Below are 22,660 nucleotides of genomic sequence, written 5' to 3'. Positions count from 1 at the left end.
CATCCCAGCCTGGCCTGATTGAGTAACCTACAGAATTCTCAAGTTTGGTGTGTTGAGGATCAGTGGTTAAGAGTGTTTGTTGCTCCTGCAGAGGATCTGGGTTCAATTCCCAGCACCACATGGTGGTTCACAACCATCCATAACTTCAGTTCTAGGGGATCCAAAGGCACCAGACAGCACATGGTACACAGGCAGAACACACACAAAATAAAATGAATAAATCTTTAAAAAAAAAAAAAGTTGGTGGTGTGTCAGTAGGGCTGTGGTGGTACATGCCTTTAATCTCAGCACTTGAGAGGTAGAGGCAGGTAGGTGCATCTCTGTGAGTTCTAAGCCAGCTAGTTCCAGGACAGCAAAGTCTACACAAAGAAACCCTGTCTTGAAAAACCATAAATAAATAAATAAATAAATAAATAAATAAATAAATAAATAAATAAATAAGGGGTGGGAGGAGTCAGTTCTACCTGTGACTTCAATGTGCCATTTTTTCTATTTCTGTTTCCCCCTTTTCAAAATTGGACCTAAGCCCTGCTATTTTCTAGTAAATTGTTCCTGCCCCACACCTCAGATACCCTGTGGTCATGGGCACAGTGGACTTGAGCAGCAAGAAGATACGCTAGGGAGTCCAGCATGACCAGCCTATGGCCAATGGAAGGTATTATCCTGGGGTCTGCAACCTCCACCTAGCACCAAGGTAACTAGGGGACAGTTCAGGAGGACCATCTCGGCAGAAAGTTCCTGACTCAGGCATGGCTGGGAGATAAGCATGCAGGAGCTGGTAAAGTCCCCTGTGGTGGTGTTCATCCCCACACCCCATTCTGGGCAGCTCGGCACCTCTATCTATGGATGAAACTGAGTTTCAACGATGCAAAGTCACTTGCCCAGGAAACGGCCTAGAAAGGAGGCTCCCGAACCACACACCCAGCCCAGTGTAGAAACTCCCCTGTCTCTTGGCCCCAGTCCTACCCAACTCAGACTGGAAAGGGAATGAAAAAAAAACAAATCAAAGAAAAGGAAAGAGCCCAAAGCAGGTTTATTCTTCCTTCAATAAATTTTATCTGGAGTATCTTATAGTCAGGAGTTCTCGGCTTTCGCCCAAAGGTCAGAAGTTATTGCAGTTGTGCCCCGTGGATAAGAAGGTGGAAGAGAAACTTCTAGAAAGCTGCCTGTGTTCAGAGAAGGAATCTGTGTTGACTTTCAGGGCTGCCCTGTAGAAGTGTCCAGGGCAGGGGCTGAGAACAAGAGAAGGTGAGGGGCCAAAGGGTATCCTGGGCTCTGCGGCTGGAAGCAGCCCTACTCGAGCAGAAGTTGGGCCTTGAAGCCATGGCTGGCCCCACCAGCCAGTGCCTCATCCCCGTCGCAAAGCCTGCAGCTGGTGGGCCACCTTCTCCAGCTCTGCCTCGATGGCTGATAGGCTCTCTAGCTCTTGGTCCTAGGAGAGAACAGACAGGGTCACTTGAGGCTGGCCCGTGTTAGAAGCATCGATGGCACAGTGTGCCAGACTGACCCTGCTGCTTGTTAGCTGCTAGCCTCAGACAAGTGGCTTTGCCTCTGAGCCTCAGAGGATCTGTCCACATCATAGGCACAATGATGCCACCCAGTAATGCTAGGACACTCCAGAGATCATTATGTCTAAGGCCCCCATGACCTATTATCCAGCCCCCATTTTGTTCTATGGAACTCTGAACCACTAGGAACCTGTTCTTTCAGGATATGCAGTTCCTCTTTAGGACTCTTCCTCAGCCTGAATGAATATCAGTACTGGCTCCCAGGGTGCAGCCAGTCCCACTTGAGGTATTCCCTACAGCCTCTCTACCTGTTGGGCCAATGGTCAGAGCAGCATCACCATGGACCTGCCCACGGCTGGGCTCTGACATTTGGTCCTGACCCCAGAGGATCCCACACTCTGGTCAGGGCAGACAGGGAAACAGGACACCCTCCTCTGAGCCGCTACACTGTCCTGCCAACTCAATGGTCACGGAATGTTGACAGTGGCTGCCTTGGCCTTAGGGATTCTAGATCCCTTGATCTTAGAACAGGCCCTGGAGTATGAGTTCTGTGTTGCTGGAGTTTCTAACAAGACTCTCACACCTCACCATGTCCATAACACCCACTTCTTCACTGCAGGGTCCCTTTGTCCATGAGAAGGAAGCTTTTATAGGTGGGTACGGGGGTTTTTGAGGCTGTCCCATCTGAGGCCAGAGCTGGGGGCACAATGCAGTCCTTTTCACCACCTCCAAGAACAGTGCTCCCTGCTAGTGCTCACTCCTAAGAGGAACCTATTGTTCTCAGATTATCGACAGGACACTGTTCCAGGTCAGAAGACAGGGCCAGGACCTATAGAAAGTATTACCTCTTCTGTCTGGTTGGACAAGAGCCTTGAAGTCAGGGCTGTAGATAGGTCAGCCTTCCTATGGAAACCCAACTCCTTCTGGAGCACTGGCTTAGCCAGTTCAGAAGGCATCCTGCCCCTGCCAAGAAGCCCAGTTCTCACCTCCCATGAGGTCACATCTCTATGTCCCTTTACCACCCCTGCAGCTGCCCAAGTGGCCCTGGGCATATGAGGGTTTTGAAGGTCATGTTCTGATTATGATAATAAGGTAGGTTAGAGAAACTCTATACTCCCATTTCACAAATGGAGACACATGAGACCCAGCGAGGGGCAATGACCTGCCCAAAGCCACATAGCCAGGGCCAGTTGGAACCCAGGTCTGCCAGCACCTCCATGCCTCCCTATCAAGTATCAAGGTTCAGCTAGCCCTGCCCTGCTAAGCCATTGTACCCTCTATGTAAGTTTGAACCCAGGAAGAGGTACAATTGAGTTGCCTGGGGACCAGGAGGACATGACCACCAATCAGACTGTCTTCCTCAGTCACCATTGGTGCCCTAGCATCCCTTCCCAGTTCTCAGGGCCAGAGGTGTCCTGAGAGGCCCCAGGCAAATCCTGCCAAGCTCTCCATCCAAAGCACCATGCCTGACCCTATCACTCCCATGTCCTGCTCACACACCAGCAGAGACAATGTCCCCACTCCATGTCCCTCAGACCCTCAGGCAGGTCTGATGCCTCCAGCCCCAGCCATTTCCCACTGTCCACTCGACCCAGTGACTCTCTTGAGCCCCTGCTGTAAGCCAGATGTTCCCCTATCCCAAGTCCATCTGAGCACCTCTCCAGGACCCAGCTAAGGGAACCGGGTCACCTCAGTGGGAGGGGGCGCTGGGCGTGGCCACCCTTGCCCATACCAACCTCTGCTCTGCGGTTGGCGCTGCCCTCTTCTTCCTTCTTTTCCTCAAAGTCACCTCGGGCCTCCACACTGTCCTCTCTGGAAGATGGCCTCCAGCCCTGGCGTAGCTGAGGCCCAGGGTCTCTGAAGCCATAGGTCCGGGCCCGGAAGGAGAGCTTCATGGAGCGGTCAGGGTCATCCTCCCCCTCCAGCCGCTTCTCTGCTGTCAGCTCCTTGGCCAACTGGTCCATCCTGCTCCATCGCTTGTCCTCCCATTCTCTGGACAGACGCTCCTCTTCCTCCTCCTCCTCTTCCTGCTTATGTTCCAGCTCCTGGCCCTTCCCACCTGGGAAGAGACCTTGGGGGGCCCTTGCCATCGCCTCTTCCCTGTCTTCCTCCTGCTGAGAGTGCTCCAGCTCCCCCTTCCCTTCAGATGGCAGAGTTTCAGAAGCCCCTGTCTTTTCATCTCCATCCACTGCCTGAGACTCCAACTGACCTGGAGCAGGTGGTGGCAGGAACAGGAAGTGAGGAACGACTGCTGTTTCCCCAGGCCCTGCCACTCCTCAAGATCCTCTGTGCAGCCACCTCTAAGGCCAAGCTCACCATTCAGGGTCCAGCCAGGCCCACCAGGAGCAGGAGCCCTCCCAAGCTCACAGGAGTTGGCAGAGCACCTCACTGAAGCTCACCCTGTCCTCTCTCCGTTGTCCAAGCACCTCCCCCTAAGCTCCTCTTGCTCCCAGGTGTAGAAGAGTGATTGACACTTGGTTTAGGAGTCGAAAACTGGGCTTGGAACCACACCTTGTCTTAAATTAGCTGTGTAGCCTTAGGCAAATTACATAACCTTCCTGAGCCTCTTGCTTCCCCCAGACAGTGGAGATGCTACTCATCTTTCAAGGTTATTATGAGGTTGGCATGAAGTCCCTACCCACCCATCTCCCAGACTCATCAGTTGAGGTCCCTGTCCCCGTACATACCATCGTCTTTCTGGATCTCCTTGTAGCCTTCACGGAAGTGGGGACTGGATGCTGTAGCGGGGACTTCTTCAGGCCCAGCCATCTCTCCAGCCACCGCCTTCTCCTCCTTCTCCCCCTCTTCCTCTTTTTCCTCTTGCTTGGCTTTTCTGGCTTGCTGCTGGGCACTCAGGCCTCTCTCGATGTCTCCCGTGGCCTGTGGGTCCACATGCTCCTGGCTGGGGAGGCTAGTTGCCAATTGGGTATTGGTGGCTGTGTCCTCCCCTGGGGACTGACTGTTTCCCATCATAGAGGACTCCTGCTTGGGCTCTGGAAAGGCCTGAGGCCTGGGTCCCTCTGTGGTTCCCTCAAAGCCATCCTGTTGGCCCTCGACAGAGTCCTTTCTCTTCTCCACAGTGTCCCTGGAGGGGGCTTCTGCTGCTGAGTCTACAAACACAAACGGACAGAGTCAAGCAGAGGACCCAGATGCCCTTGGGGATTCCTGAGGCCAAGTTCAATGGTAGCCGCCTTCTTGGTCTGAAGAATCAGCATCTCCTGGGGATCACTGTTCTCCTTGTAGCCCCCAGCCCCCCCCCCCCGCCCCCGGCGGGCCACACTACCCTCCATGCTTGGATCCAGGGCTCTGGTTCTCAAACACTTCTGAGAGCTCATCCTCAAAGCTGCTGTGTTGTTGCTGCTGCTGCTGCTTCGGCTGCTGCTGGGCCCGCTCCTTGGCACCTGGCAGGAAGGGACAAGGGAAGGTCCCATGTGGCCAATCCCTGACATGTCTGTCCATGACACTGAAGGCCTCCCTCGAGGGTACAGGCTCCCAGCTATACCCATCAGGCCACACCACCCCTCTGACTCAGTGTCCCCCATGGGCAATGAGAGAAAGTTCTACTTATACCTTAATAAAGCAATAAAGGCCCAACTGGAACAGCCCGTTTTTCTCCAGGGCAGCAGGAACAGTAAGGAATCCTTAGGACCCTCTAGCACACCTGCATTCTTCATGGGTGCTCTTGAGTTAAGCAGCCTCCACTGTTCTGGAACCCCAGGTCCAGGCCCCAGGAAAAGGTGGGTGCTATGTCTACCTTTGAGCCCAGGGTTATACCTACATGGCCCAGTGTCCCTCTGCCTACCTAGCCCCTGAAGCTCCTGCTGCAGATGTTGCCCTGAGTATCCTGCAATTGTGTCTGCAGCTATGGGGTCACTGTAGGCTAGGAAAGAAGCCCAACCCAGCTATAGTGGGCTCCAGGCCTCTCCTGGCCATGCCCATAGCTCTGTGACTTTGAACAACATGGGCTCCCCAAGGCTCAGGTGCTCATTGATAAACAGACTCTCGGTAGATGTTAACGCAGAGGGAGGTCCCCATGCAAGGATATTATATAGAACCCAGGAGGGAATGGGGTGATGACGGTATAGCTGAAGGCACACCTAGTACCTTCGTAATGGGAAACAACCCTGTGTCACTGGATGCTGTGCACTGTAAGATCCATACCTGTGAAGATGTGGAATAGGGCACACTCCTCTCTAACGGTCTCTGTTGAAATACTTAATTATTTAAATAGGATAGCCACTCGATAGTTAATTTTAAATTTATCATTAAAATATCTAGTGCTTTGTTATAAAGCACTACCCTGGAGACCGGATCACCTGGCATCCAGCCCTGCTTCTACCCTGGCTGCCTCCTGAGGAAAGTGGCCATGTGTAAGGGGCAGACCCACAGTGTCTTGTGCATGGACCTGGCATGGTGGGTGTGGTGGCATGTGCCTACAATCCCAGCACTCAAAAGGCCGAGGCAGGACTGCAGAGAGTGTGGCTATACAATGAGACCCTGTGTGTGTTTACGAAGCCAGGACAAAATTGATTATAACAACCCTAGCACCACCCCTGTATACCAGGGGATACCATGAATATGCCATGGATTCTAGGGCTGGGGCTAAGCTTCCGTTGGTGGGGTGCTTGCTTAGTATGCATAAAGCCCTGGGTTCCATTTATGGCACTACTTCAAATAAGAAGGATAGGAAACTACATCTCCATCCTGGCCTGCTGTCTAGCTTGCCCATCTTCAATGCTAAGAGGCCCCAGACTCACACTCCTGTCTGAAAAGTATCTGTGGACTTTCTTTCTTTCTTTCTTTCTTTCTTTCTTTCTTTCTTTCTCTCTGTGTGTGTGTTTCGAGACAGGGTTTCTCTGTGTAGCTCTGGCTGTCCTGGAACTCATTCAGTAGATCAGCTGGCCTTGAACACAGATGCCACCACTGCCTGTCTATGATTTTCTTAATCTCTTGGAGCAAGTTATCTCTCGGTCCAAAACTCACTATAATCTGGTCTGGTCTGTATTTGCTGGCAAGCAAGACGTTGCCTCCCCCATTACCCATAGCACAAAGAGTCACAAGGAAGGGAAAGCCTTCTCTCTGTGTGGGTTTACTTCTGGGTCTGCAGAGAAGAACCCTCTCGGCCTCCCATGACTGCCTTCCTGAGGCGGAGGAATATCAGCAGAGTTGTATCTGCTCTTAACAAGGTCTACTCCCTGTGACCTTGGGGTATCACTGAGCCTTGCTGAGCCTTGAGCTCTTTAGTTGTGTAGACAGTGGAGCCAGGTGACACAGAGGACCCCACCTTTCTGCTCGAGAACTGAGCACCTGAAGGAGTACAGTCAACCTCCACCCAGGTTCCCTCAGACTCTGTTGCTGGCTTTTCTGTGTGGAACTGGTGTATGGTGCTGAAATAATACCTTGGAGAGCCAGGTCTTGAAGTTCCTTCAGCAAATTCTGGTGTCGCAGGATGGAGAGGATCCTCTCATCTGCAGGGAGAGGACATGGTTACCGGTGGCTTCCAGAGGGACAGCCCCGGGAGAGACTGGTGTGGACATTTTTCAGCTGTGCTCAAGCATTTATTCTAGAAACTCCGCACCAGGAGGCAAGCCTGGATCTTGGTAGAAAGCTTTGGACATTCCTCATTTCCAAGATGTCAGCCACCTTTCACCTGCTGCAGCAGAAAGGTCACCTGCTGCAGCAGAAAGGTCACCTGCTGCAGCAGAAAGGTCACCTGCTGCAGCAGAAAGGTCACCTGCTGACCCTATTCCAGCCTTTAAGGAAAGGGCTGCAGGCCTCAGCCTCCTAGTGAGTGTGTAAATACTTCCTTTCCCACTTCCATGCTGCCTGTTCTGTCTGTTCCTCCTGACATCCTTCCTTATTTTCTATCTGTACCAGTGCTACCATGTGCTAGAGAGAGAAACTGGACTGTCAGTTTGGAAAGATGTGGTCCTTCTTAGGCCCACTCAACACCATATTCATCCCAGAACCAGAGAATGGCTACTGGTGTCAGCAAGACTTCAAACACTGGGAATACAGCACAGGGAACCCTGGTCAACAGGGTACCCAGTCTGCACCTTGCTGTTCCAGCTCCTCCATTCTGCCCAGGCTCCTAGTTAACTGCCCTATGTCCCCTCTGAGAGTCTACAAACCTCAGGGTCCCAGGAGCTGTCACCCATTCATGTGTCCTCCCCAGATTCTAGCACACACCAGGGCACTGGGGCAGTGACCGCTGGATGAGATGATCAATCCTGTCAGGAGCGACCTGCCCACACCCTGGCCTCACAATTCCTCCTCCAGCCTCTGACTCTTACCTCCTTGGAGGGTCTCCAGACACTCAGGGCTGACAGGCATGGGGCTGGGTTTGGACAGCGAGTCGGAGATGACTTCCAGGACACACTTCATCACCTGGGAGACAGCAAGGTGGGCTGTGGCTGGTACGAACCTGGAGCTCAGACCCTGAGGTGCCAGGGCAACTTTCCCAGAAGCAGAAAAGCATTTGTGTTATCTACAAGAGGGCATGGGGCCCAGTTCTGCTTCCTTAGCAAGACCATAGAGCCATAGAAACAGAACACAACACACACAGACAGACACACAGACAGACACACACACACACACATAGAGAGACAGACAGACACACACAAACACACACATACAAACACACACACACACACACACACACACACACAAACACAATGCTTACTCTGGGCCAATCAAAACACATGGGCATGGCAGCATGTGTCTCGAGGGAACCATTGCTGAGGGAGGGGTAGGAGTAGGTGTCTGACATCTTCTCACTCTTAGAGTGTTCTCCAAGGATGGTGCTGCCTCTGAGACCTAAAAGAACCTCTTGCAAAGGGCTGGGGTCCAGCAGATTCCAAAGGATCAGCTCCTCCAGGCTGCCCATTGAAGAACATGAACTCACCTGGGTTTAAACTTGCCAGAAACAGGACCCCCCCCCCAATTCTGCAGCCATACTGTGTGACTCCACATGGTTCCATGGGAAGAATCCCCTGGCTGGATGTGGATACTAACTAGTTAGATCTGGATGTCCCATCCAGACCAACAAGACACATCTCTGAATACCTGATCCAACCCAGTGAGGTGCGGCAGGCTGCAAAGCACCAGGCAGATGGATGATTTTTGAAGTTGGCACTCACTGTTGTGTGGTATGCTAGCTGTGTGACCTTGAGCAAGTGACTTAGTTTCTCTGAGCCTTGGATTCCTCACATGTAAAGCAGGGAGGAGAAACTCCTACCCGATGCAAAACACTCTACCCAGTGTGAAGTGCCACACATGCTCAGGGAGGGAATCACATCAGACCTGCTTGGACGGCCCACAGCGGGGTGGAGAAGCAGGAGGTGCCAGACATGCGTCAAGCAACGCTGGCAGGGAGTGAAGGTGTGGGAGGCTGTGTCTATGGGATGCCGAGACATCCAATCCATGGTTCCAGGCTAGCAAGCTGGCAAAGGCTGTCAGGGTATGTAGTCATAACAACATCAAAGGGAACATACAGGTCTCCTACAGTTGCTGGCACCCCTGACCCGTGCTGCCATACTATTGTTGGGAGTGGATCTGGCAAGTAGCTCCTAGAAGCGTGAACCCTGTCTCCCAACACTAGACTTTGCATAGAGAATACCTGGCAACCACCAGCCTTTGAGGGCAGACACCAAGAGACAGGAGTTGGGTAGAAGCCCTAAAAATGCTGGGGAGCTGTGTATTGTGGTACATATTTTTAATCCCAGCACTTGGGAAGGAGAAGCTGGTGGATTTCTGAGTTCAAGGCCAGCCTGGTCTATGTAATGAGTTCCAAGACAGCCAGGGCTACATAAAGATACCTTGTCTCAAAAGAAAGAAAGAAAGAGAGAGAGAGAGAGAGAGAGAGAGAGAGAGAGAGGAATTTTCCAAGGTTGCACAGCTAGAATAAGCAGGGGAAACGCAAACACTGGCCTGTGTTCAGTTAACAACAAATAAACAAGAAAATACAATTCAACAAGTAAATGGTAAGTTTCCTTTAACATCACAGTTTTTAAACTGTGGCCTCTTGCAGAAGAAGCCAGCCCTCAGAACATGGAGAACAGAACTCTCCAACCCTCCAGTGGAAGAACACCCCTGGTTCTGATGTGAATGCGGTCCAAGCATCTGATGTAGCTTCTTTCTTACTGCCATAGGAAGCCCAAGGCAGAGGGTGGGGGGAAAAGAATGACAAAAAGAGGCCACAGCTAGGCAGATCTGTGCACCCAGGGCAGGAGAAGCTATGGTCCTAGCTCAGACCAGTGTCCCTGGTCCCAGGACCCAGTGTGTGAGACAAGGGCCCCTTGGGAAGTCACTGTAGCTGGGCAGCAGCAGAAGCAAGAGGTCTTTGATGCCTTCTTGTGCAAGCATCTCCTGTGCAGGCTCAGCCGCTGCGGTGCTGCCTTTTGGCTCTATGCCAGACTACTTCCCGCAGCTGCCCAAGGACTGGCCATGAGGAGTCCACAGGGCATCCTCCCTCTCCCAGGGTATCCCAACATTCCTTCTTACCTTGGTGTCCCCTTTTGTCATGGGGCTGTTCACAGGAAGGGCAAAGACTGGAGGGGGAGAGAGAGAGAGAGAGAGAGAGAGAGAGAATGAGTGAACCTGAGATTGCTAGAGCTATCTCTGCACCAAGGGAACCCCAGTCCTTCCCTACAGGAGGCTCAATGGACCCGCTCAACCCCCCAAGTGATCCCCCCAAGCCCCAAATAAGTTGGCAGCACTGATTCTGCTACCACTCTATGCTGCACTCCCCCCAGGGGGACTCGGCTCAGAGGCTGCACTGAAGAGCCTCAACCCTTCCCCAAGGGAGTGCAGAGCTGAAATCAAGTTCAATGAAAACAAGGCCAGCCATGTAGTGGGACTGAGGTAGGAACAGAGGCAGGCAAGGGGAGAAACCCTAGACGTGGCGGGAAAGAGCAGGGGTGAGGAAAGAGATCAAGGACAGACTGGAGGGTAGAAAGATAGGAGAGGGTTTGGAGAGCCAGCGCCAGTCTCCTATCTCCCCCCAGTGACCTTGGCCGGCGTGGAGCCAGGGCACCAGTGGGTGATGTGCAGAGGTGGGTGGGGGTGGGTTCTATAGTTCCTCCGGGGTGTGGTGGGAGACCATAGGCCACATTAATAGGTCTTGCGCCTGGACTCACGCTGGAGACCTGGTGCTGTCCGAGGTGCTGAATCCTCGGGCTCCGCAAGGGACCTGGGGCAAGGGAAGGGATCGCGCCGCCGAGCCGGGAGCCGCTCACCTTGCCCGGCGCACAGCAGAAGCGCCAGAACCGCGGCGGAGCGCATAGCGACCCGGGCGGTGCGGAAAGAGTGGACGAGCTGCTGCAGGAGGATGGAGGGAGTGGGTCTGTGATCTGGCCACCAGAGCTCTGCACCAGCGGGAGCACTGCGGTAGCGGTGGCGGTGGCGGTGGGGATGGTGGTAGCGGCGGCAGCAACAGCAGCAGCAGCAGCAAAGATATGCCCGTTTTTATACACATGCACACGCACGCATACGCACACACCCAGGAAATTACGTCATAGGACCGCCCCCCCTGCGCCCTTTCCCCACCTTCGGAGTCCCGCCCCCACTTCCAGCTTCACCATGGGCTGGTCCATCCTGCTTCTATCTGGGGGCTATGAAGGGTACCCGGCTTCAGAAGGGTGGCACAGCTGAACCTCCACCTGTCAATTTGCTGTGTGTCCGTGGGCAAGTCACTCCTGTCTCTGAGCCTCACATTCCTCCCCTATTTACCTCTCCAGACTGCTGAGGTTTCCTATACTTAGGGTACTTTTCTCTTGAGTTCACATGGCTGGAGCCACACTCATCTTTCAGAACTCCCTGGAACATCTAGCGGGTCCTACAGAAGCCTCTTGAACCGCTGCCTGAGCGGCGAGGCCTCTCCTGAAACTCAGCGTTGTGCCTCACATTCTCTGTGTATTTAACTGTTATTTGATAGGGGATAGTGGTCACTGCTTTCTCAGTGCTGAGAGCCCCGCACTGACAACCAGTGGCTTCACACATGTTCTATGTGTGGATTGAAGGTCTAGCCCACACATGGGTGCATCCTGGGCTCTCAAAGCGCAAGTAAGGCAGGTAGCAGCGAGGCAGTTTTCACCATTAAGCTAAAACAGAAGTGGTCAGCCCTAGACCAGCACCCCAGGGACACCTCTGCCTTCAACAGCCCAGCCTTGTCTCTTCTTAAATGTTCTTAAAACCTGGATATGTTTGGGTGCAACCCTGCTTCCTGGTTGGTTTCCTTCTGCCCCGCCCCAAACGCAGCTCTACTCTCACCCTGTGAACCACATGGGAAGCCCCGTGCCGCCTGCGCCCAGTGCCATAGTGAACCTGGTGTCTGGATGACAGTTCGGCACTGTCTGGCATCCTTTCAGAGCCCTTCCTTTCTGTCCCCACTTGCTTCTGCTCCTTCCTGCCTCCTGGCCACACCTCTGCCCACTCACCCCCCTAAATGAGAAACCGCTTCGCGTGTATTCATTCAACAACCATGTGCTAAGCATCGATGTGGGCTCAGGACACCTCAGAACAGCTAGGCTGTGCTAGATGCCGAAGAGACAGCGGCAAAGAAGACAGCAAACCTAACTCTCATAGAATTCCCTTTCCAGAGAAAGAAGCAAGATGTACACTATGCTGGGTAGTTGCCTTGCTGCAGGCATAGAGCAGAGAAGAGGGCGGTGTTCTAGTGAGGGACAGGAATATATGAAGAGGCTGGTTCTGAGGAGGCCTTACCAGGAGTTGGTACTTGGAGTGAGCAAGCATCTGTTTAGAGGGGGGGGGTTCTCTCTCCAGGAGAGGGAGCAGCCAGCCAAATGCCCCCCCAAAGGAAGAAGGTGCCTGGTCCATCTAAGGAACAGCAAGCAGGTGGGACATACAAGGTTTCCAGAGCACTGGAGATGAATACACACACCTCATTTCATATCCCTCACAGTAGCTCTTCCCAGGGACATGGTCCAGCAGCGTTAAGGCGCTTATTCTGTATTGAGGTGTCTCCTATCATTTAATATTAGTTCCTAGAAAAGGGCTCCAGCTCAGCTCTGGGAGAACGAGCGTTCCAGGTCCTAGGATGTGAGGTCACCGTGATCATGCTCAAGCTCCTAGCATGCTGTCTCCAAAATATCATCTCGTAAAGACTAGCCACAGCAAGGCAATAGTGGCACACATCTCTAATCCCTGAACTTGGGAGGCAGAATCAGACAGATCCCTGTGAGTTTGATGCCAGCCTGGTCCACGTGATGAGTTCCAGGACAAGCCAGAGCTACATAGTGAGACCCTATCTCTAAATAAATAAATAAATACTACCTGCACCCTGGACATCATCATCCCAGCCACCTGTTGTGGGTCACAGTTTAGGTGTGCTGGCTGTTTTATATTTATTATCATATCATATAAAAATATAAATATACACTTATTTTAGCATAATGTGTGACAGAGAGACGTAGCCAAAGGCCACCAGTAGTTTTTGAGTCCCCACCACAGCCCAGCTTCCTCCACTTGGTGGGATGATTTGAAGAGGGCTTCCAGTAACATCACTATCACCCATAAGAACTAAGCCCCGATTGTGACTCTGCTGTCTGCTCTGAGAGCACGTGTACTTTATCAATAGCATATATTTAAGCGACAGCACCTTATCAATAGTGTAATTTATCAATGACAGACACTGTTGATAGCTCACTATCGGTGATGTACTTTATCAGTAGAATTCTATATTAATAACAGACATTTTGCTGATATCTTACGTTATCGATAGCACCTTGCCAATAGTGCACACTCCATCACTTCTTTGTCTACTCCCCTCCCTCTCCTACATGCTCTCCATTCCCTCCTCCCACTGTCTCTCTCTTTCTCTCACCTCTCTCATAGGGGTCTCTGATAAATGGAGTCATCATCACAGGGAACCCAAGTTCAAATGCTTGTCAACGCCAGCTTTGTTTCTCCGGTGTGGGTGGGCTGACAGTACCATACTCTTCTGATGGTCTTTGGTCCTTGGTAACTGCATGGACTCTGGGTCTTTCAAGCCTCCTTTCTTTCCAGGATGCAGATGTTTCCCCTTCCATGCTGGCTCTGGGGCTTGACTGCTCTTTGGTGATTATTTGGGGAAAGGTCTTAGGATGCCTCTCTTCCTAAATGTTTCTTGTCAACACTTGGCTATTACAGTGCCTCTGACCAGGATAGAAGCCCAAACAGTGACCACGGGCTGTGAGTGAGACCACAGGCTGTGGACAAGACCACTGAGTTGAGAATGAACAAGGCTTTATCTTTGCTAACCCTCGAGGGCAGAATGGGAGGGGGCATGTGAGGAGAGCCCCAAGCTGTAGGGTCAGCCCACCACAGAGTCACCCTGAAGCTTCTCTCAGCTCCCCGCAGCCCTTACTAGCTACTTTCCCATGCTCTCCCACAAGGATGCAATGACATTTCTATGAGTGAAGAGTAGAGCAGTCATAACCAAAGGGTCACAACGGATGTGCAGACTCGGAGGTGGGGTTCAGAGATGGCACCAAAACTGCCACCACCACACTGCTGGTACTTGACAGGCAGGGCTTGTGCTCAGGCTGGAGCCCCAAAGCTCTAGTGTATGTGTTTGTTGCTTTTAGACAAAGAGAACAAAAGCCAATCTCATGCTGCAGAGCAGGAAATTGAGACTTAGAAATAGATAGCCCCACGGCCAGAGTCACACAGCGTAACAACAGCAGGGTAGAATGAGATAAGTCCTTGGGTCTTCCTTTGTGGACCAGGCTGCCTCCTCCCTGAGATTGTAGGTAATGGTGCCGGAGCGTAGGACGTTGCCGACCCTCTCCCGCAGGCTCAGTGGCCTGGCAGGGGCTTGTTATGAGCATGGATTCTTGTTCATTAGTTCTACTAGAATAATTTGGAACTGAGCCAAAGAGACATTTCATTAGCCACCAAACACTTATTGAGCACCTATTGTGCGCTCTATGTCTGATGTCTGGAGTGTGCTCATGCGGAAGAAAGCCAGAGTTCTGCCTTCTTGGAGTTTTGCTAAACTGAAGAGACAGACAGTGAGCAGTGAGCCGCAGCGACAAAGCACACTGGACAGTATGTCGGAAGGCTGGGACGGCCAGTGGAAAAAAGAGAGAGCAGTGAGCAGGGTAGGGAGCCTTGGAACAACAGGGAAGTGGTCTGGGCAGGCCTTCTGATGGTGGTAACCTGAACAAGGACTGAGAGGATCAGAGAGGGAGGGGGAAGAGAGGGAGAGAGAGAGAGAGAGGGAGGGAGAGAGACACATAGAGAGACAGTGAGAGAGAGAGAGAGAAAGAGAGGGGGGGAGGGAGGGAGGGACACAGAGAGACAGTGAGAGACAGGGAGGGAGGGAGAGAGAGACACACACAGAGACAGAGACAGAGAGGATCTGGAAGAACATTCATTGTAGGGAGAATGAACAGCTCATGCAAAAACCCTGGGGCAGCCATGTACCCAGCCCATGTGAGGTAGAGAAGAAAAATAAAGCCATTATGACTAGGAGGGAGGGAGCCCAGCGCTGGTGGCAGAGGGGAGGCAGTGTTGCGCCAGGGTCATGCAGGACCCCGTGAGCATCTGTGTGGACTTTGGCTTCCTGTCTGAGGGAGAGAGGTCATTAGGAGAGTAGCAGCAGAAGGCACCAGGGGCTGAGGTATTGCATCGGATATAGCCAGTCTGCATCTCTGACACGCATCCACCCCCATCCCCAGGCCTGGACCATGACCACCACCTGCTGTCGGTGGCTAAAGAAGCCCCTTGAGTAGCATCTGATCTTAGGTCCTGATGGGTTTTTCTGGCTGTGGCTCAGAGTGTCTTCATGCTGACAGGTGCTGTCAGAGGTCCTGGGCAGAGCAACCCTGCCAGTGCCCCAGGGAACGTGGCAGCTGCTTATCTGGCAGTAGGTTCTGGCATTGAGCAGAGTCAACACACTCTGGGCCCTGCTTACAAAATCATATTTTCCAAACATAGAGCCCCACCAAGCTCCTTATCAGGCCACTGGATGGAAAAGCTCTGTTGCCTGGTGATGAGGCTTTATCTGTGAGGTGTACACCAAGGACTGTGTGAGGTGGTTTCATTAGATCTCCTCCCATCTGTCTCTGCAAACAGCCCTGGGGGCCTCCAATTAAGGATTTGTCTTCTTTCTTTGTTAAATGTTTGCTTTCATCTAATAAAGCGATTCACAGGTCTCCTCAGCAGGCGGATGATTGCTTTAGTGGGCTCCAGACTAGGTGGGGGTGGCAGAAGGAAGTGCCACATATACCAAACCCTAGACCCTTAGGTTGGTTGGTTCATTAAGGACACTGAGCATAGCAAGCAGGCTAACAAGAAGATCCAAACCTGGGAGCGCTTGAAGGCTACAGATTCCACATGGCTTCCTTTTCATTCTTCCGGTCTGTGTGCCCACAGGTTCCCCGGCAAGCATCTCCCTCTGGAAATAAGTTATGAGATTCTGAAGCCAAACAGAGCCTCCTGATGGCAGCTCCTTAGGGGCTCCATAGGAAAGTCGTGTGGGTGGGATTGAACTCTGATATGCAACCCCCAAGGTAGTGCTGCAAGTTTGCTTTGGAGCACAAGGTAGTGCTGCAAGTTTGCTTTGGAGCACTTGGGGCAGAGTCAGGTTTAGTGTGCTTCTGGGATTGCTGTCCGTGGTGCTGAAACACTCATCCTGCCTGGGACTCTTGGCTTTGGGGACTTAAATAACAAATTATATTAAGATACTATGTTCTTCTAATGATTTAAACTTAATAGACAGACAGGCAGGCAGACAGGCAGGCAGAAAGACAGGCAGGCAGGCAGGCAGGCAGACAGACAGACAGACAATAAATAACCATGACAGAATAATTAGGGCTGTAGTTTTTTCTTTTTCTCAAACAACTTATAAAGTTTTGTCAAATTCCCAACAGTTGTATATTTTTCACCTCTGAGAAGCCAAGAAGATCGATCCTTTCCCCATAATACATCATACAATGACACTTTTATGGTCTACAGGCCCTACTTTCTCTATAGGACAGCTATTGGCACTTTGGGGAGATGGGGCCCCATGTAGTCCAGGCTGGCTTCAGACTTGCTGTATAGCAGAAGCTGGGCTTGAACTCTTGATTCCCCCTAGCTCCAGCTCAAATGCTGGAATTACAGGTGCAGACCACCATGCTCACCTCCCCCTGCGTTCACAGTACTAGTCAAAGCTCCCAGCCTTTTAGTAAGATCTTTGATCTAGTTTGAGCTGGGTTTTTGTACGAGGTGAGAGGTAGGGTTCTGGTTTCAATCTTCTATATGTGGGTGCTCAACTTTCCCGGTACTGTTTGTTAAGGAGGCTGTTTTATTCTCCGACAGATGTGCACGGGTGTGTATGCTTCTTCCTGGGCTGTCTTTTATTCTGCTTCTCTGTGACTTCATTTTGATGTGAGTACCATGTAATTTTAGTTACGATGGCTCTGTGGGCTGTTGTTGTGGTTGTGGTTGTTGTTGTTGTTGCTGCTGCTGCTGCTGCTGCTGCTGCTGCTGCTGAGACAAATCCTCTCATGTTGCTCAGACTGGCTTTGAATTCAAGACCAGCTTTGCAGGTGCAGGGATTAAAACATACACCACCATACCTGGTTGCATTAGCAGCTTTGAATCAGTTTATAAGAACATCATTCTAGCTCATGCTGGTAACATGATTTCTGACAAGTCCATTCATCATTGCAGTGTCCCCCTTTATAACGGTGAAAACAACCAGGTTTGTAATTACTGCACCTGTGATGCTGAGGAAGAAATATCTTGAGTTTGACTCCATCTTGGGCTACATGGTGATTAATTAGATTGTCTAAATTAATTAGGCTAATTGGGTAATAAGATTAATTAGACAATTAATTAATTAGATAGTGACTAATTAATTAGATTGACTGGTCAATTAATTGATTATATGGTAGAAGCAATGGAAGCGATTTGAACTGGAGTATCTCCAGATTTCTTTCTTCGGTGAAATTTGTCCTTTGGTTCCCTGACCCCACTGTCCACACCTCCACGAGCCCTTCTTCTAAGTTCTTTGCAATAAATAGGGATCTCTGAGGGACTTCAGAGATAGCTCAGCAGTTAGAAGAGTTTACTGGGGCTGGCCATGGAGGTGCACACCTTTAATCCCAGCACTGGGGAGGCAGAGGCAGGAGGATCACTGTGAGGTCCAGGTCAGTCTGTTCTACAGAATGAGTTGCAGGAAAGCCAGGACTAAATAGATAGATATTATCTCAAAAAAAAGAAAGAAAGAAAAAAGAGAAGAAAAGAGAAGAAGAGGGGAGAGAGAGAGAGAGAAGACAGGAAGACAGAGAGACAGAGACAGAGAGAACACTTACTGTTCTTGCAGGACACTGGTTCAGTTCCCAGCATCTACATTAGGTTCACAATATCCTGTAATCCCAGTTCTGGGGGATCCAATCCCCCTTTTCTGTTCTCCGTGAGCTTGTTCACACTTAAAGTGCACATATACCCACACTGGCACAGGCACAGACACAAACATGTAAGCAAAATTAGTAAATAAGTCCTCATTTAAAAAGAATCCGATGTTTAGGTTCTTCTAACTGGACTGCCTTGTCTGGCCTCAGTGGGAGAGGAAGGGCCTAGCCTCACAGAGACTTGAAGTGCCAGGGTGGGGGGAATACCAAGGGGGAGCCCCTACTCACTCAGAGGAGAAGGGAAGGGGGATAGAGGAAAGGTTGTGGTGGGGTGACCAGGACAGGGGCAGTGAGCAGGATGTAAAATGATTAAGTAAAAAAATAATAATAATTAAAAAAAAAAGAAAAAAGAAGAGTCTCACATCGTATCAAAAGATGATTTGTTACAGACAGCCTTACTTGTGGTTACTAAGCATACTCAGAGAGCTTTGCCCGTGATGCCCACAGCCATCTTACAAGACCACCCAAACACTCATTCTGCTGTGCTCCCACAGATGGGACACACAGACTTCCCTCCTACAACTGGGAAGCCTGAATAACAAAGTCTACTGAGTTACACTTAGAACTGGGGACCCTGCCCTTGGACAGCCCCAGAAAGCTTAAGCTGTTGTCGTCCTTGATGAGGGAACCCAGAAGAAGTCTCACCCTCTCCTCATCTCCAGGACATGTGGTTTATGTCTTGTGGTAAGATAGGACGCTCAGAACCCTAATCCTGGCACCCTGTTCCCAAGACATTGAACACTAATGAATAATACATACTAAAATGGACCCAGGACTAGGCAATGAGAGCTCAAAGGTTTTCTATACAAAAGGAAAGCCGGGTCTCCAGTGCCTTTGTCCTGGAGTCACAGGCCTGGAAAGGTCCTTGAGAGGTCACCTGTTCATTACAGCTCATCAGGAAGGAAGGATAGGAGCACACATTTAGAACTCTAGGGCTTGGAGAGCCCTGCCCTACATCCCAGCTAAGGACAGATGGATGGAGAAAGGCTTGGGGCTCAGGCGTTGCTGTGAATAGGACAATGCTTAGCAATCAGAAGAAGCACGACCGTCCCTGTGATCCCAGCACTCAGGAGGCTAACGAGGAAGACTGAATTTTAAGGCCAGCTTGGGTACATTGCAAGAGCTTGTCTTGGAGTAACAACTAAAACAGCAACATCAAAACAAAAGCAAACAAACAAGGCCATGCCTCTATCCACAGTTTTGATTGTGGTAATGACTGCCTAGATAGTCATGCAAGTAAAAGCTTACTGAATTGTACAATTTAAGTGTGTACAAATATATGTCAATAAGTTTGATTTGATTTGATTTGATTTGATTTTTACAGGTACTGTACAAACTCAGGGATTAGGTATAGGAGTCTCTAAAGTTTCAGGTGGGTTTGATCATTGTGGGAGAAACCTGCTGTTCCTATGCAGAACCTGAGATCCGGAGAGGTTAGGCACTAGTTCTGAGGTTAAATAGCCACTTAGTGCAAACCCTGTAGCAAAACTCCATGCTCTTTCTGGCACTTCCAGCAAGGTACTGGCTGTGCTCTCAGGAGCCACCAGGGCCTTTTAGCACACCCTGAGCTGAAGGACTGGGTGTCCTTTCATCTGAAGATGCAATCTCACCTCCCACGCCTCCTCTCAGCAGCAGACCTTCAGCCTGCTTTGTAGCTTACTTAATTGCTGAGAAGCCCCATTCACAGGAGAGTGATAAGGGTAAATACAATTGTCTAATGCTGCTCTTATCTGACAGGGAGGGGCAACCTTGCTAGGGATTCCAGCCCCAGCTCACAATGTTCTGAAGAGCCTTCTCGGGCCACCATCTCTGAAGAACACTAGGACAAGAGGACAAGAGGTCACAGTAGAAGCAAGAGGAGTTGGAAGAGAGAAGTGATTAGGGTAGAGTTTCAGGCTAGTCCAAGCACCCACTAGCTTTCTTTCCCTTGTGTCCTGTCCCAGCTCTGGACAGCCAGACAGGAGCAGAAGTCAGAGCTGATCAGATAACAGAAAACAAACAAATGCGGGCTCTACTCCTGACAGAGCTGGGTCTGTGTGCCAGCATCCTGCTGTGAAGTGCTTAGTGCCTTAATGACCCCCACAAGGCTCAGTTAACACAAACCGAACCACCACTGCCACCACCTTGATTCCCTGCTGGTTCACTGTCTTCTTACACCTTACAAACCTAGGATGGGACAAAGTGACCTTGAGCCCTGGGGGTGGATGGAGAATGAGATCCCTGCTGTACGTATGGGATACCTACTGTATTCCAGGTATGAGCCAAACCTTACCAGGCTTTTGTTCAGTCCCTACAACTACCTACCATCCCCAACATCACCAGGAACTCAAACCCTCACTTCACTGGCATTGGTCCAAGGTCAGGAAACAGGAAGGGTCTTTGCCTCGGGCCATCTGACTCTCAAGCCCATGACCTTGTGTAAGACACCCCCCCCCACTCCTGCAGGATCCTAGGTCTTCCTATTTCTGAGTCTCATCCTTCATGGTGGGAGGCTCCCTCCCACAGCTCCAGGGTCAGGTTCTCACGGCCACTGTGTCCACTCAAGCCATCCTAGGATCCCTCAGGAGGTGCACGGCTTATAAAGTTTATAAGCAACTTTATAAACCAACAGTTTAGAAAGAAGGCTCTCCTGACTTATCCAGTCAGTATTCCCAAAGTCTCAGGTGGAGAAAGTTACTACTGTGTCCACTTCACACATTAGCAGTAAAGACAGTGGAGTTCACTTTCTTGTGGACAAGTGGACGGTTATGAACAGGGGCCATCATATCTGTATGACATTCCTGAGAATGTGGTTAGGACCAGTTAACCCAAATGAAACTGAGGCCTGAGATTCCAAAATGAGTGAGCAGCTGAACCACTGCTTCTGACCAGAGTTGATTGTCCCCAGTGGCCTAACTCTCCGGCACACTGATGCTTGACCCTGAGCTGGTGCTATCCCACAGGCTCTAAGTCAGCCCACATCAGGGAGATGATGAAATAGGCTTCCCCAGTCCCTCCAGAGGGAAGATTCCCCAGTTCTTCCAGAGGGAGGCTCCGTATCTGGTATTTCCAGACTTGGTCCTGCTATTTCCTGAGTCAACCAACTAACTACATTGCTTCACTCAAGTACAGACAAGCAATTGCTGCCTCCCAGGAGCCTCTGGGTGCTTGGCTTCTGAATGTCTATTAAACAGACCTTGCTTTGTGGTGGTGAAAGAGTAATGAGGTGGGTGCCCTTTGTGTGTGACAAAGAACAGCAGCCTCACCCTACCTCTGGTACTCAACAAAGAAACCCTATTTCAGGTATTGACAGTCAGCAGTTGCCACGGATACCAGATCGTAAGCACTAAATAAGGGACAAACCAAGTGTTTATGTCACTCTTTGATGCCATCCACTTCCAACCTTTTATCCACTTGAGTGTAGATACGTCTCAACTCATTCAATGGCTTCAATACCAAAATACATAAACTACAGCAATAATCACAACTTCTAAAACTTAGCTGTCATTTACCAGGATTTAATACCGGAACCTATTCTGTGCACTCTCTCAGTGCAGTGGTCCATTGAGGGAGGAGCTGTTTCTATCTGCCGTACAGGTTAAGAAGGCTGAGCTGGAGAAAGAGTTGTCCTTAGAAAAGACCCACAGCACCTGACTGCTGTATGAGCCAAACGTGGTCAGTGCTACGGTTTAAGAAGCTCACTCCCTCCTGGACTGGGGTGATGTCTTATTGGCACCTGCTTGTCTTGCAAGCATGAGAGTTTGACTCTCCAGAACCCACATTTTAAATAGCTGGGTGTTGTAATGTGTGCTTAATAATCCTGGTGCTGGGAAGGCAAAGACAGGTGGACTCCTGGGCTTGCTTGGCTCCAGGGCACAGCTGCTCTGCCTGTTCAGAATCTAGATGCTAGGAACTGTTGTAGCACAGAAGCTCTGGGGACAGACACATGACCTTCACAGTCGCCTATTCCCTAACTCAGCAAACCCAGCCCTCATACTGGATCCTGTGTAGTCAGGAAAACATGCGGGAGGATTTGGGCAGGGTCAGCAACCATGCCAGCCCACTGCTTGGATAGAGACAGAGGGTCTACGGGTAAGATACCAGGCAGGGGGCTTTGTGGTGGTTGGTTTAAGTTGCTAATTTGACACAATCTAGAACCATCTGTCTTAGTCAGGGTTGTCTAGAGTCACACAACTTATAGAATAAGTCTATACATAGAAAATGAATTTATGGGACTTGCTTACAGTCTGCAGTCCAACTAACCCAACAAGGGGCAGCTATGAATAGGAAGTCCAAGAATCTAGTAGCTGTTCAGTCCCATGAGGCTGGTGTCTCAGCTGGTCTTCTGTATAAGCTGGAATCCTGAAGAAGTAGATCCCAACAGATGCGCTGGCAAAGTGTGTGCAAGCAGGTGAAGAATGAACCCTTCCTTCTTCCATTGTCCTTACATAGGTCTCCAGCAGAAGGTACGGACCAGATTAAAGGTGTGTACCACCACACCCGGACCTAAGCAGTTCTTTACTTGGAACTTGCTCTGTCCCAGGCTATCCTTGATCTCAGAGGTCTGCTTTAATCTCTTGGGATTAAAGTCAGGTGCCACCTTGCCTGGACCTAAGCTTTTCATGGCCACTATGCCTCAAGATCTGGATCAGTGGTGTGCCCTCCATTTCTGGATTGTAGTTCATTCCAGATGTAGTCAAGTTGACTACAAGTGAGAATAGCCATCACACCATCTTAGAGGATAGTTTCAATGAGGGACTAGCAGATCAGGGA

At 50.6% G+C, this 22,660-nt stretch overlaps 1 protein-coding gene across 1 annotated transcript; it reads right to left on the bottom strand.

Annotated features, from left to right (window-relative positions):
* Nucleotides 1–1,348: 1,348 nt before the first annotated feature.
* Chga (chromogranin A) lies at nt 1,349–10,790 on the bottom strand. The gene is given in 8 exon segments (XM_028777332.1): nt 1,349–1,432; nt 3,245–3,717; nt 4,196–4,612; nt 4,787–4,909; nt 6,908–6,976; nt 7,802–7,895; nt 10,011–10,057; nt 10,745–10,790. Coding segments are annotated over 8 exon segments (1,353 nt in total).
* Nucleotides 10,791–22,660: the final 11,870 nt, after the last annotated feature.

This window comes from Grammomys surdaster, unplaced genomic scaffold, assembly GCF_004785775.1.
Source record: "Grammomys surdaster isolate TR1022 unplaced genomic scaffold, NIH_TR_1.0 279, whole genome shotgun sequence".
Taxonomy (NCBI): domain Eukaryota; kingdom Metazoa; phylum Chordata; class Mammalia; order Rodentia; family Muridae; genus Grammomys; species Grammomys surdaster.
Note: the sequence above shows the minus strand (reverse complement) of the source record. Positions and strands in the feature narration are given on the sequence as shown.